General features: G+C 36.3%; 1 protein-coding gene across 4 annotated transcripts in view; it reads left to right on the top strand.

Annotated features, from left to right (window-relative positions):
* Nucleotides 1-321: 321 nt before the first annotated feature.
* The window catches only part of smarca2 (SWI/SNF related, matrix associated, actin dependent regulator of chromatin, subfamily a, member 2), a 47,436-nt gene continuing 34,138 nt past the window's right edge, over nucleotides 322-13,619 (top strand). For 3 of the 4 annotated variants that reach the window (XM_042724595.1, XM_042724598.1, XM_042724599.1), the window contains exons 1-8: nucleotides 322-457; nucleotides 2,277-2,516; nucleotides 2,703-2,832; nucleotides 3,770-4,102; nucleotides 4,319-4,414; nucleotides 6,314-6,581; nucleotides 9,166-9,292; nucleotides 10,358-10,531. In XM_042724595.1, coding sequence (XP_042580529.1) covers nucleotides 2,292-2,516; nucleotides 2,703-2,832; nucleotides 3,770-4,102; nucleotides 4,319-4,414; nucleotides 6,314-6,581; nucleotides 9,166-9,292; nucleotides 10,358-10,531 — 1,353 coding nt within the window. In that variant the 5' untranslated portion in view covers nucleotides 322-457; nucleotides 2,277-2,291. Of the gene's footprint in view, nucleotides 589-2,276; nucleotides 2,517-2,702; nucleotides 2,833-3,769; nucleotides 4,103-4,318; nucleotides 4,415-6,313; nucleotides 6,582-9,165; nucleotides 9,293-10,357; nucleotides 10,532-13,619 lie in introns of all 4 variants that reach the window. The other variant, XM_042724597.1, reaches the window with a different exon arrangement.

Raw genomic sequence — 13,619 nt, forward strand, 5'->3', positions numbered from 1 at the left:
ACGTATAGAACCTGTCAGTTCTTCCGTAGTGTAGTTACAGAAAGAAAAGAAAAACGGCTTAGATACATAGGGACTGATGCAGGCGTGAATACAACACATTCAGTCCTGTGACTGTGTGAAAACGTGATCATCTTGAAGCGTGCGTCTCCAAAAGCCCCAGCAGATAGCCGAGATGTTCCAGCAATTTCGCTGCTGCGAGTGCCAAGTGAAAGTGCACTTGAAAGGCCCCGCCCCTAAATATTCCACGGGATGATCTATGTGTTGTTCAGCCAATCACATCAGAGAGACGACTGTATTTCCTGCGCTCTCAACGAATCAGAAATGACAAAATACTAAAAGACGCGAACTTCAACTTGTCAGGAAAACAAAGGGGGTGGGGGACCGACATATGGCAGTCATATTTTTGAAGCTGAAATAATGTCTTAGACCTATTATTGTGTTGTTTACCTCGCAGAAGGTAATTGAGTTTAAATACTCTTTGCTTGGACATTTATACTAATGTATATATGTCAACGGGCAGCATTTTTGGCATTTGGCATTTGCTGATGAAATGTAGTGGGCTAGCATGCTAACATAACTGTACAGACGGTAAGCGAGCTGCTGCTCAATTATATTAGACAGGGGGCTTTTACTGCTTGCTTTTAACTTTGCCAACATAAAATCAGTTGAATAAACTGCTTCTCAAAGATTGCAAAACTGTTTGCCAGGAAAATGAAGAGCTGTTAATAAACGTGCATTGGTAGTGCGCTGTTGTGGGAAGGTCCCAGAAAGTTTGAGATCTCGGGAAACTGCAATGGCGTGAGGGAAGACAGTCATGACAGCAGGTCGAGGAAGCCATGATCCGATCAGAGCAACTCAACAAATTACAGCCCCAAGCCGCGCTAGATGTGCATTTATTAATGAATTGAAGTTCTTCTTTCTTTTCTTTATAATAAGCTTCTTCTTATTTTCTTATAACGTTATGGGTGACGTTGGCCACTCCAGTTGCTTTTAAAAGTTTTCGTCATTCTGCTTTGGACAGTAAACATAGGCCTGCATGAGCGCATATGTACAGTCAAGAACGGATTGATTGTTTGTTCGTAGTTATTCCGTTTGTTCAGTTCTGCATGAATGAACTTAAATCGTTCATAGATACGCGTATAATTACTGTAATTTTCAATGGAGTGTATAATCAAATGTTAATGTGTTGTTACATGATAAAAGAGTACCATTATCTCACCCTGTGCCTGTTTATTTTTGTTATTTCTTTTTTTAAACCCCTTTCCTTAATTATTGGCGTCCTGTGAGAAGCGCTGCTCCGGGGGCGTGTCAGATCAGCGCGGCTCATTGTTATGCAAATGACGCTGGAAGAGTTTGCGTAAATTTTGAAGAACTCTATTTCTGGCCTCTTTGTTTGTATGTTTCGCCATATATGAGCGGGAGACCGTATTTATACTTTTTCCCTATGTTCTTCTTAATAACAACAATATCAACCATAATAATAAAGCAATATTAGAAAAAGAATATAACTTTTGTAATAATTTGTTTCTTTTAATTGTGTTTATTAATAATAATAATAATAATAATAAAGCAATATTAGAATATAAATTCAACTTATTTATTAAAAATAAACAAATGAATTGAATTGCTTTTTTTTTTTCTCTTGGTACTACCTCATATGATAAGTATCAGGGTTTCCACAGTCATGGAAAATTCAGGAAAATTTAAAAAGCTGTTTTCCAGGCCAGGAAAGAGACGTTGAAATTCATTACTCAAAATGTGGATCCTGAAAAATCATCATGCAGCTACATATATTTTTCATGTTATGACAGAACTTGGTTTCAGGTTATTTATATATTATGATGCAATAAGCCACAAGAGACAATGCCACATGCGCGGCCTCTCTTGGCTTATTGCTTTTTTATGATAAAAGTCAACATATGATTTAAGTCAATAGATGTTGTGCATAGTTTCACATATAATAATAATCAGAATGAATTGAATTCATGAGCCTAACTAGATTTGGTAAACAATGAAGCAACTTGTCACATTCTGATATAATTTATTAATATTAAGTTTAATAGCAATGTTATCTTTTTCATAAAATGTCTGACTTTATATATATATATATATATATATATATATATATATATATAATATATATATATTTTTTTTTTTTTTTTATTTTTTTTTTTTGAAAAATGCTGTCATTTGGGAGTCAAACAATCTTTAGAATTTGGAGAAAAGAGAATGTGATTTGCAGTAGGTTCAGGCTTGTTTCCCCCTCCCTCCCACAGATTCTCAGCCAATAGATGTCCACCCCCAACGAGCCATCAGTTGGGATGTCCCATGCTGGTCCCTCACCAGGTGCTGGCCTGTCTCCGGGGCCCATCCTAGGGCCCAGCCCTGGACCCGGCCCCTCTCCTGGCTCTGTACACAGTATGATGGGCCCTAGCCCAGGGCCCCCAAGTGTTCCGCATGCTATGCAGGGCCAAGGGGCTGGAGACTATTCACAGGACATGCACCCAATGCATAAGGTAGAGGATGGCTTTTGGCACAGGTTTTATTAAAATAGAACAATAGTTGTCCAGTATATGCAAAAACAGAAAAAAATGCTATAAATATATGTAAAGGCACTTGTTGCAGGTTCATTTTTTAAACAGTTTGTTTGACGTTGCCAGTATGCCAGCAGCATGTATGACTAATCACCTGCCTCTATTCAGCCTATGGAGGGAATGCATGAGAAGGGGATGGGAGACGATATGCACTTTGGCCAGATGAAGGGGGTGGGAATGAGATCCCTGCACAGTGGCATGGGTCCTCCACAGAGCCCCATGGATCAACACAGTCAAGGTACAATTACATATTGGCCACAATATAATAACAAAGCACTCAGAGGTTATAATTTTAGCCATAATTGTAGTTCACCAGAAGAGGCTCTTGTTCTTCCGCCACTGAAGGAGGTAATTAAGGCAATTATCTCACAGTGTTGATTTATTGATTTATTTTTTTTGCACTTATCTTTGGGGCTGCCTTTGTTATGCTCAAATTATTAGTACACAATTAGTACACAAATTATCCTCATATAGTATAAGATCTTTTGTACTATGCTTTCTTCACACCAAGATTTTCTCTGATCTGTACCCTTTACAGTCCTAAATGTATCTTTAAATGTTCATAATCTAATATTCTGCAATTAACAGTAATGGATTGTTGAAAGAAAATGCAGTATAAAGGTTTATTTATAATTGTTGATGGTAGCCTAAAGGTGCGGTCAGTGAGATCTAGTGGGCAAAAAAAGTCCATTGTCAGTAATGTAGAGATGCATGAAGCACAGCTTACACAGAAGTCTCTTTCAAACCAAGCAGCTTTCTTTCAGTCAACGTGGTAAATTTGTGTGACCAACTTGACTTCTAGTAAAATCTTTTTGGGGAACATTTTCACTCTTATGCAGAACTTCCAAGCATGCGGATTCCCATCGAAATGGATTTCGCAGCATTTCACAGACCGACAGTAAATGTGGCCACACCATAATTTTTGAAAATTTTAATTCATACGCAGTACTTTTGAGAAATATCATTACATTTTTCACTCACATTATGTGAGGCCTCCATTCATACCAGTCTTCTAGAAAAAGCTGGTTTACTCTACAGAAAGAAAAAGACAAAATATCAAAAGAAAAACAAACAACTTTGGTATGGCAGCGATTACCAGGTACACTTGGTAAAACTTTAAAATTACATTTTTGATAGTAATAAACTTCATAAATCTTTTCTTTTTTGCTTCTTAGGCTACATGTCCCCTCATCCCTCACCAGTGGGCCAGGTGCCAGAACATGTGCACAGCCCTATGTCAGGAGGAGGGCCAACCCCACCGCAAATGTCTCAGGGTCAGTCACCCATGATGCCCATGGATCCACAGGGGATGGGGCAGCAGGCCAGGGGTCAGTCTGCCTTCAGCCCAGTCCAGCTACAGCAACTAAGGGCTCAGATCCTGGCATACAAGATCCTGGGTCGTGGCCAGCCTCTGCCTGAGAATCTACAGTTAGCTGTGCAGGGCAAGAGGAGCCTCCCCACCATGCAGCAGCAGCCCATCAACACTAGCCCCTACAATAGACCTCCAGGTGAATATGCTTATGGTCATTTTGGTGTTAGTCAGTAAGTCCAATTCCCTTAGGTCCAAATTACAGTTGTGCAATTTTCTCTTTTCACTTTTACTTTTGCAGTGTCTGAAAGCCTGAATGCAACTGATGATATTGTGTATGAATTTGGTCATCATGTTAGTTACACTTTTTGTAATTCTTTTTTGTCATTTTGTAAATCTTTTTTTGTTTTGCTAGGTATGCCAGTGCCTCATGGAGGGCCTACAACGGGCCCATGTCCCTCTCCAGCCATGCAGACCCATACCGGTTCTGGGCCAAAACCGTGGCCTGAAGGTGAGTGTGGGATGTATTTATTCTTAAGCAGTTGCATCTCTGCATTCCACCAGATGGCACTGTTTTTTTTCTTCCATCGTTCACTCACCCTCATGTTGTTCCAGACCTGTATAGGCTTCTTTCTTATGTTGAACACAAAAGAATATATTTTAAAGAATTTTGAAGAACCAAACAGTTGTTTGTCCCCACTGACTTCCATAGTAGTGAAAAAAAATACATGAATCAAAATATCTTCTTTTGTGTTCAATGTATAAAAGAAACTCATACAGGTTTGGAACAACATCAGGGTGAGTAAATGATGACAACATGTTTATTTTTGGGTGAACTATCCCTTTAAGTGACTATTCATCTATTTAAAAGTTAAGAATAATTTATACATTATCATAGTAATACTTTATATATTGAATTAGGTTTTATTTTTATATTTTCAGCTTTAATTTTAATATATTTTCAGCATTTTAATTTTAGTTTAAGTTTCAGTTATTTTGTCGTGCTTTTATCATTTTTTTGTTTGTTTTTAATATTTCTTGTTATTTAAATTTTAGTTTCAGTAATTTTAGCGCTTCAGCTTTTTATTTCAGTTAGTTGCTGTCCAGCGTCTCAGACCAGTTTTACATTTTTCATCTAATATTTATATTTTATGTAAAGCAGAAATAAATATTCCTATAATAATAAATAAAAAATAGTCTTCCAGTTCCAGAGTACATATTCTGGTTAAGTCTAAAAAAGATGTTTACATGGTATTAGCATATAACTGTATACTAGACATCGTAATCAGCATATTTTGAGCTTTAGAAGTAACATTCATGACAACGTTCAGACAGTCATGCACGTTCTGGTATTGCTGCGCTAATCTGCTCAGTCTTGCTTTATTGTGCTGCATGTAGTTTTGAATCAAAACATCTCATTTATGTCCATTAAAATGGCAAAGGTGAATTGTGATTGTAAGCCAGTAATCTTTCTGAAAATGAGACATTTACAGTGCTTTTTATCCATCTCTATATCGATTTGTTCATTTCTTTTATGTTTGTATGTGATGTTGTATTCGCTCCAGATACTGCTTAAATAGGAGCAAATTCAGATTTATGTATATTCTTGTGCACACTCCATATAAGTACAACTTTGAAAATGATTAAAAACTTGCCAGTGGGTGAACTTACAGAGGTTAAATCACCTCGCCAACATGCTTTCAAATGACAGTGAATTATGGATTGTTAGATCCATCACAGAAGTTCTCACAAATTAAAGTTCATTGTTCATCTTTTCTTTTCAAGTGGGCTTGATTGGTGAGTCAGCTTGGTTTAATTGTAATCCACTTGTGGAAGATAATATGCATCTCCTCAGGTCAATTGACATTTTCACTGCATTTTGGCTCGATATGAAATGACTATGGACTGTTGCATACCCTCACGGCAGGTTCAGCAACTGATTGATTGTGCCCAGCCAGAAATAAAGATCCAGAACTTTTTCTTCTTAACATGCTCTTGAATCATCTCTTGTGTTTATGTTCTCATTTAGGGATTGCATGCCCTTTATAAAGTTTCTTTAAAGGCATTGAATTTGGCTTGGAATGGGTCATATGAGTCCTTGTAAAGATTTTTTGTTTCAGAGGTGGACGTCAGTTCACACTGTGCTTTGAACTGTCTTAAAACCTTCAGCAACAGCTTTGATGAACTCTTTGAGTATGATCAAACATCCTAACGATGATGGGCTTCTGAAATATGAAAGATATTACTTATGCCATTTCATAATGGTGCGTTATGTTGATTGTACTGACAACAGCGTAATGGATCACTGGAAGCTTAATGCTTTTTGGCATTCAGGAGCATTTCTTTGACAGACATGACATTTTAATAAATCTCACAAGACGTTCACAAAGAGCATCACCTATATTGTCAGGTCAAGGCTCAGAGACCCCAAGCGCTCCACAGAAGCTGTTGGTCCCAGTTCCCAGCGGCAGACCCTCTCCAGCTCCCCCGCTGGCCCCCACTGGCACACAACCTGTGCCCAGCACCTCCCTCACCTCCCAACCCCAACCTCAGCCACCGCCAGGACCAGGCAACCCCTCCCTCATTATCCAGCTTCAGCAGAAGCAGAATCGCATCACACCGATTCAGAAGCCTCAGGGTCTGGACCCTGTTGAGCTCTTGCAGGAGAGGGAATACCGGTATGTAATGAGTAATTCAGTTCAGCTTAATCTACACTAAGCAATCTACACTGGTCGAAGGGGTCATGAATTGCAGTTTTTAGCTTATGATGTTACCTCAGATGCACTGATGTCTTTGTCTTCTAATGTCTTTGTCACTGCAATTAAAGGGGCACATCTCTAAGACTTAAGTGTTAACATCTTTATACATTATTCCAAATGTGGATGTGCACTAAGTTAAATTAATTGCTGGGTCTTTCCGTGTCAACTTAAGGAGAGGTCCCTGCTCAAATTTTTGAATTTGCTAATATTTTTTCTGAAGAAAGATAAACATGTATAGCGATGAAAGCCAAAATATTAAATGTCATGGATGAATATTTACTGAGTAATCCACTATTTTGTAGAGGGGTGTCAAAATTTTCACCTGAGATTCAGAGCCAAATTACAGGGAGATAAAAAATGACTTCAGAAAGATGGCAGCGTCATTATGTTACTTTTACACTCAGATCTGTGGGTCTGTTAGTCAAATCAGTTTACTTTACCAATCTTTGTTGCATTATGTGCCATTGGTGACCATTCAAAAATGGGGAAAGAGCACTTTTCAAGTTTTTTCTTCAGAGTTTGAAGGCCTGTAACTTGTAATCCATTACAGCGTACAAAACAATCATAGCAAAATGGCAGCAGCTGCGTTTGTATGAAACGAGAGCGAGTCTGCGATACCATGATGACATAATTAAACAATTGTACACCATTTTGAATCAAGTTTTAATATTTTATTAGCTAAACAAACGCAAAGCTTCCACCAAGAAAAAAATAGTTCAAGCAAGAGTACAGCGCCGACTGCTGTTACCCGGATGAGCCTGTGTTATTAGCTTTTACAGGTTGTTATCCAAGGATAACATACCTCAGAATGTCGCGACTGACCAATCAGAATCGAGTATTCCACAGAGCCGTGTAATAAAGATATCTTAATGCCCTTTTAGATATTGGGTCTTAAAAAATTTCCCTTTTGGCATCTTTATTTTTAAGGCTCTATATGGTTCAGTTCCAACCATATTGTAGTTTTAGTATGGCTCCAGGAGTAAATCTTGTACACATTTTCAGTGGTCAAAAACCAAATGTGGGACACTTTTGGAAAAAATATGATACTTTATTTTTTTCAAAGAGGAAAGACTGATATTTAAACTAAAAATGGATCTTGTTTCCTTCTGTCAAAACAACAGTGCAATTAATATTCTTTTTCAAAAGTTTGTGTACCTGTAACTCAAGAAGTATTAAAGATATTGCAATATGATTTTTGATTCTAGTCCTTAATAAACTTTTCTTTTAGAATCTTCATTTTGTAGGCACTACATCTTTCAGAGATATGGGGACCTCAATGAGATCGGAACTCAATCTGAACTCTTAGCAGCTTTAGAATCTGTTCAAATGAACACAGTTCCTTCTTTCAATTATCCCTTAAGCTTATTCAAAAATAGAATCTTAGGAATAGACTACATTTTTATTCTACAGTACATTTCTACATTTTTACCTACCTGTAATTTGGCTCTGAATCTCAGGTGAAAATTGCCATTTTGACACCCCTCTACAAAAAAACAGATTACTCAGTAAATATTCATCCATGACATTTAATATTTTAGCTTTAATCGGTATACATGTTTATCTTTCTTCAGAAAAAAATATTAGCAAAATCAAAAATTTGAGCCGGGGTCATCTGGTTGAGATGCAAGGAATGACCGTGCTTTATATTTATTTTGCCTTTAGTATTGTTGCTGAAGCAAAAACATTAGAGCTCATTTGGACTACAATGCTTTTTCCAGATATTGTGAAGTAATAATTTCACTCATCTGAATAATTCCCATCCACAGAATATGCGACAAAAAAGAAAAGAAAAAAAAGGGACAAGGCCTTGTTGAACTGCGCTAGAGAGCATAGACTGTAAAAAAAACAACAACAAAAAAAAACCTCTGAAATGTCCTGTATCCGTCCTGCAGGGTTCTGCACAATCCTTTTGTTTGTTCATTATTGGTATGGCAATCACAACAATATTTGGTGTAGATTCAAGCAAAACAACCTGTCTTCCATTGCTCATCTGTCTCTAAAATATCACCAGAACTATGGCTCTTGTTTCGGGGGTTTTGTGAGCTTTAATGAATGTTAGAGGGGAGTGAGGATGAGGAACCCTCTGAAGTTTCTGAAAGTTCCTTAGAACATGGTGATAACACTGGCTTGCACTGTCTGAAGCAACAGGAATGTGTTGATTGTTTGATGTACCTTGAGGTCACCACGTTTTTGTTTTTGTTTTTTTTTCCCCCGTCTGTACTATCTATTTTTTATGGAGAGAAAGGTTCAGATCTTGCAGGTGATTTAGACTTCTGGAGAACTCTAAGGTAACTAGAAATGATTAATGCCTAGGAAGTTCACCTTCAGAGACATCTCTATTCAACAATAAATCTGATGATCTGTGCTTGATTGACAGTTTCTGCTCTCATATTTTAACTTAATGACCATTACAAATAGGTTATTTAAAAAAAAAAAAAAAAAAAAAAAAAAAAAACAATTTTATAGGATTCAGTACACCTGTCCTTTTCATTTCTGTTCAAAGTCTTCAAGCCAGGATTGCTCACAGAATTCAGGAGCTGGAGAATCTGCCAGGATCGCTGCCACATGATCTGCGGACTAAAGCTACGGTGGAGCTGAAGGCCTTAAGACTGCTCAACTTCCAGCGGCAGGTGGGTTATTGACATGGCACTCATCTTTTGTCATATCTATTAAATTATTCAAAAAAGTAATTCATACAACAATTTCTATGATGAGGATGGTTTTAATTTATAAAAAATAATATTTTGTAATTCTGTATTTAAATATATATATATATATATATATAGTCCTGATATCATAATGAAGACAAAAATTATTCTTAAAAAACTTTTTTAAACTCTTCTTTAAACTCATCCATTGCTTATTAATACTGTATTAATATCATGTGATGCAACTCTTAGTGATATTTTTTTTTTTTTTACATTTATGAAACGTGTTAATAAATAGGTTTTACCCCGAAAAATATATTTAAAAACTTTTTGGAAAACAATTCAGATGTATATACTCACATCTATAAATATGTTATTTTATTTTATTTTATTTATAAATATGTCTTTTTTATTGATGGTTACACTACATGATATTATATCATTTAATTTAAACTTTCCTTCAAAGTGGTATAAAAGCATTTCAAAACTCTTGATACACTTATATAATTAATCCAGGAATAAATTACAAAGAAATGTCATTAATAATAATAATGATATAAATAAAGTACTCAAATAAGTCTCACTTATACTGGTGCACATAACTGATACAGTCTTCATAAATGCATACTTCCAGTAATTTATTATTTATAAACAAATATTACATTTTTTTTTATTATTTACAATAAATAGAATCATTTACAATAAGCCAAGCTGTTTAAAATGTACAAATTTTTGATTTGCAGGTTCCATTGAGCTTTGTCCTATTCACATTGTGTGGATGGTGATGGTGTCTGAAGTTGTGCTATGAATATTTAATATTTGCCTGTCAGTGGAACTCACCATTAGAGGGCACCCATGTTGTATTTGTAGCACACAGTCCCTTCACAATTCACAGCCTTTTTCTGCTGTAATTAGCAACAATTATGAAGAAAAAAATAAAACCAAAAATGTGTGAAATGCATCAGAATATGATTATCATTTGATGAAGCTCATTAGCTTAATGCATTTTGCCACAGATGACTATGATCTTTTTTTTTTCTTTCTTAGTTGAGGCTCGATGTTGTAGCCTGTATGCGCCGAGACACAACTCTGGAGACGACCCTGAACTCCAAAGCCTACAAGCGCAGCAAAAGACAGACACTTAGAGAAGCTCGCATGACAGAGAAACTAGAGAAGCAGCAAAAGATTGAGCAGGAGAGGAAGCGCCGCCAGAAACACCAGGTGATCAGTCAATGATTATTGTACCAAGTGTAATCAATTCAGTCGACTAAATAAACTCAATATACTAACAAAAAAACAACAGGCAAGCTCCCACAGCAAAATGCTCATATACACGGTTTATGTGCTTACATATTGACTAACTGATAAAGATGTTTTTAGGGGAGTCATATCATGAGGAATCAAATTTCCTTGGCCTGCACAGTCACGGTGTGGCAATAAACGTAAACACCAGAAAAAGTGAAAAATGTTCCTCCTGGCAGTGTGTAATAGTTGACACTTTGTCTGACCTTCTGGGGGTGCCTAGAGTTAGAAACAGGTGGCTAAAGTATTTCGGTCTAACAATAACAGTTTTTGCAGTTAAAACTCTAAACACAGAGTGTTTTTTTATTTAACACACAAAGGCAGCATTCCCACAAAAATCTTCAAGTAGCAGTTTTATTCTTAGCATCAGAGTTTCGAAATTATGGAATGTATTATAATTAGAGACCTTGATTAGCAATGAATAAAATAAAAAACAAGTGATATAATTATTTATAAAATAAATAAAAATTTAAAACCCTCATGTGGTGTTCGGGTCAATTTGACCCGGAGAAGATTTTCTTTTTCCCGAAAATACTAGTTAATGTTATCGCTTTGGACTGAAACTTAGTGACTTTGTTCCCAAAGGGTATAACTACATCCAAATTTTTTTTTGGAAATTTTCTTACTTTTTTGTGGGGGTTTTGTTACCTTGTTACACTTGTGGTGTTCCCGGTCAAAAATGACCGGCCTATAAAAAATAGCTTATAAATCACTCATTATACCATATTTTCACCCCAATCTTGGATTCAATCTTTTTGTCAACTTGTTCTCTTTCAATTAGGACTGGTTTTATATTTCTGTTTGCATCTGATTAATCGTGGGCCTCATTTATCTGATAGTAGGCATCTCATTTTTTGAGTAAAAAACAAATAATTTGTGAGTAAATTTGGAAATATGAAAAAAAAATATGAAAAAAATGGCTACTGTTGAATCACACTAGTCTACTCTAATGTTTCAACAGGAATTTTGTTTTGAAACTTTTGTTTTGTAAAAAATATGGCACATAGTCACACTTGTGGTGTTCCCGGTCAAAAATGACCTGCCTATAAAAAATAGCTTATAAATCACTCATTATACCATATTTTCACCCAATCTTGGATTCAATCTTTTTGTCAACTTGTTCTCTTTCAATTAGGACTGGTTTTTATATTTCTGTTTGCATCTGATTAATCGTGGGCCTCATTTATCTGAGAGTAGGCATCTCATTTTTTGAGTAAAAAACAAATAATTTGTGAGTAAATTTGGAAATATGAAAAAAAATATGAAAAAAATGGCTACTGTTGATCACACTAGTCTACTCTAATGTTTCACCAGGAATTTTGTTTTTAAAACTTTTGTTTTGTAAAAAATATGGCACATAGTCACACTTGTGGTGTTCCCGGTCAAAAATGACCGGCCTATAAAAAATTGCTTATAAATCACTCATTATACCATATTTTAACCCAATCTTGGATTCAATCTTTTTGTCAACTTGTTCCCTTTCAATTAGGACTGGTTTTATATTTCTGTTTGCATCTGATTAATCGTGGGCCTCATTTATCTGAGAGTAGGCATGGTCAAAAATGGTCACAATGGCCGACCATTCAAAGTGAATGGGAGAGACTGAAAATAACAGAACAATTTAGATTTCAGGAGCATGTTCATTATTTTCATGAACACATGTGAGCATATGTGCTTGCAAACATCGAGCCCTTGGACCTGTGCATGTATCGATACATTTATACACACGCTACCCAGACACACACATGTTAAAACACACAAACTTTTTTGAGTATTACACACATTCTTTTCCACAGAGAGAAATTTGATCCTACCCTAACCTGCATCTTATATACATTTATCCATCTGACACACCACACACACACACACACACACACTTCAAAAGAATCTTTCTTTCATGTTCTTGTTTTATCACAGCTTCCAGACAAAATATTATGACATTTTGTTTTGGAACTGTGAGGTTCTCACACAGAACTAGACAATATTTACAAATATACATCATGCGATAGCACAGGCATATATAAATGCCTCACAGCACCTTGCTTGTCATTCAGCTGGGCCCTCATCACTGGAAGACAGCTCCTCATCAGTTGTTTCAAGCTCCGTAGCCGATTCAGTGGTGCCTTCCGCTTCAGAAACATCTTAAATGCAAGATGCATCCTGCATTTCCTCCTCCTCACTAGTTTTTCTGAGTCAAAAATCTGATGAATAACATCATGTGCAGAGAGCTGCTTTGCCATTGTGCTGCCACAAATGAATGACAAGCAAGGTGCTGTGAGGCATTTATATATGCCTGTGCTTTCGCATGATGTATATTTGTAAATATTGTCTAGTTCTGTGTGAGAACCTCACAGTTCCAAAACAAAATGTCATAATATTTTTTCTGGAAGCTGTGATAAAACAAGAACATGAAAGAAAGATTCTTTTGAAGTTTGTGTGTGTGTGTGTGTGTGTGTGTGTGTGTGTGTGTGTGTGTGTGTGGTAATGTCAGATGGATAAATGTATATTAGATGTTAGGGTAGGATCAAATTTCTCTCTGTGGAAAAGAATGTGTGTAATACTCAAAAAATTTGTGTGTTTTAACATGTGTGTGTCTGGGTAGCGTGTGTATAAATGTATCGATACATGCACAGGTCCAAGGGCTCGATGTTTGCAAGCACATATGCTCACATGTGTACATGAAAATAATGAACATGCTCCTGAAAAATAAATTGTTCTGTTATTTTCAGTCTCTCCCATTCACTTTGAATGGTCGGCCATTGTGACCATATTTGACCATGCCTACTCTCAGATAAATGAGGCCCACGATTAATCAGATGCAAACAGAAATATAAAACCAATCCTAATTGAAAGAGAACAAGTTGACAAAAAGATTGAATCCAAGATTGGGTGAAAATATGGTATAATGAGTGATTTATAAGCTATTTTTTATAGGCCGGTCATTTTTGACCGGGAACACCACAAGTGTGACTATGTGCCATATTTTTTACAAAACAAAAGTTTCAAA

The sequence above is a fragment of the Cyprinus carpio genome, chromosome B5 (assembly GCF_018340385.1).
Source record: "Cyprinus carpio isolate SPL01 chromosome B5, ASM1834038v1, whole genome shotgun sequence".
In the NCBI taxonomy this organism is placed as follows: Eukaryota; Metazoa; Chordata; class Actinopteri; order Cypriniformes; family Cyprinidae; genus Cyprinus; species Cyprinus carpio.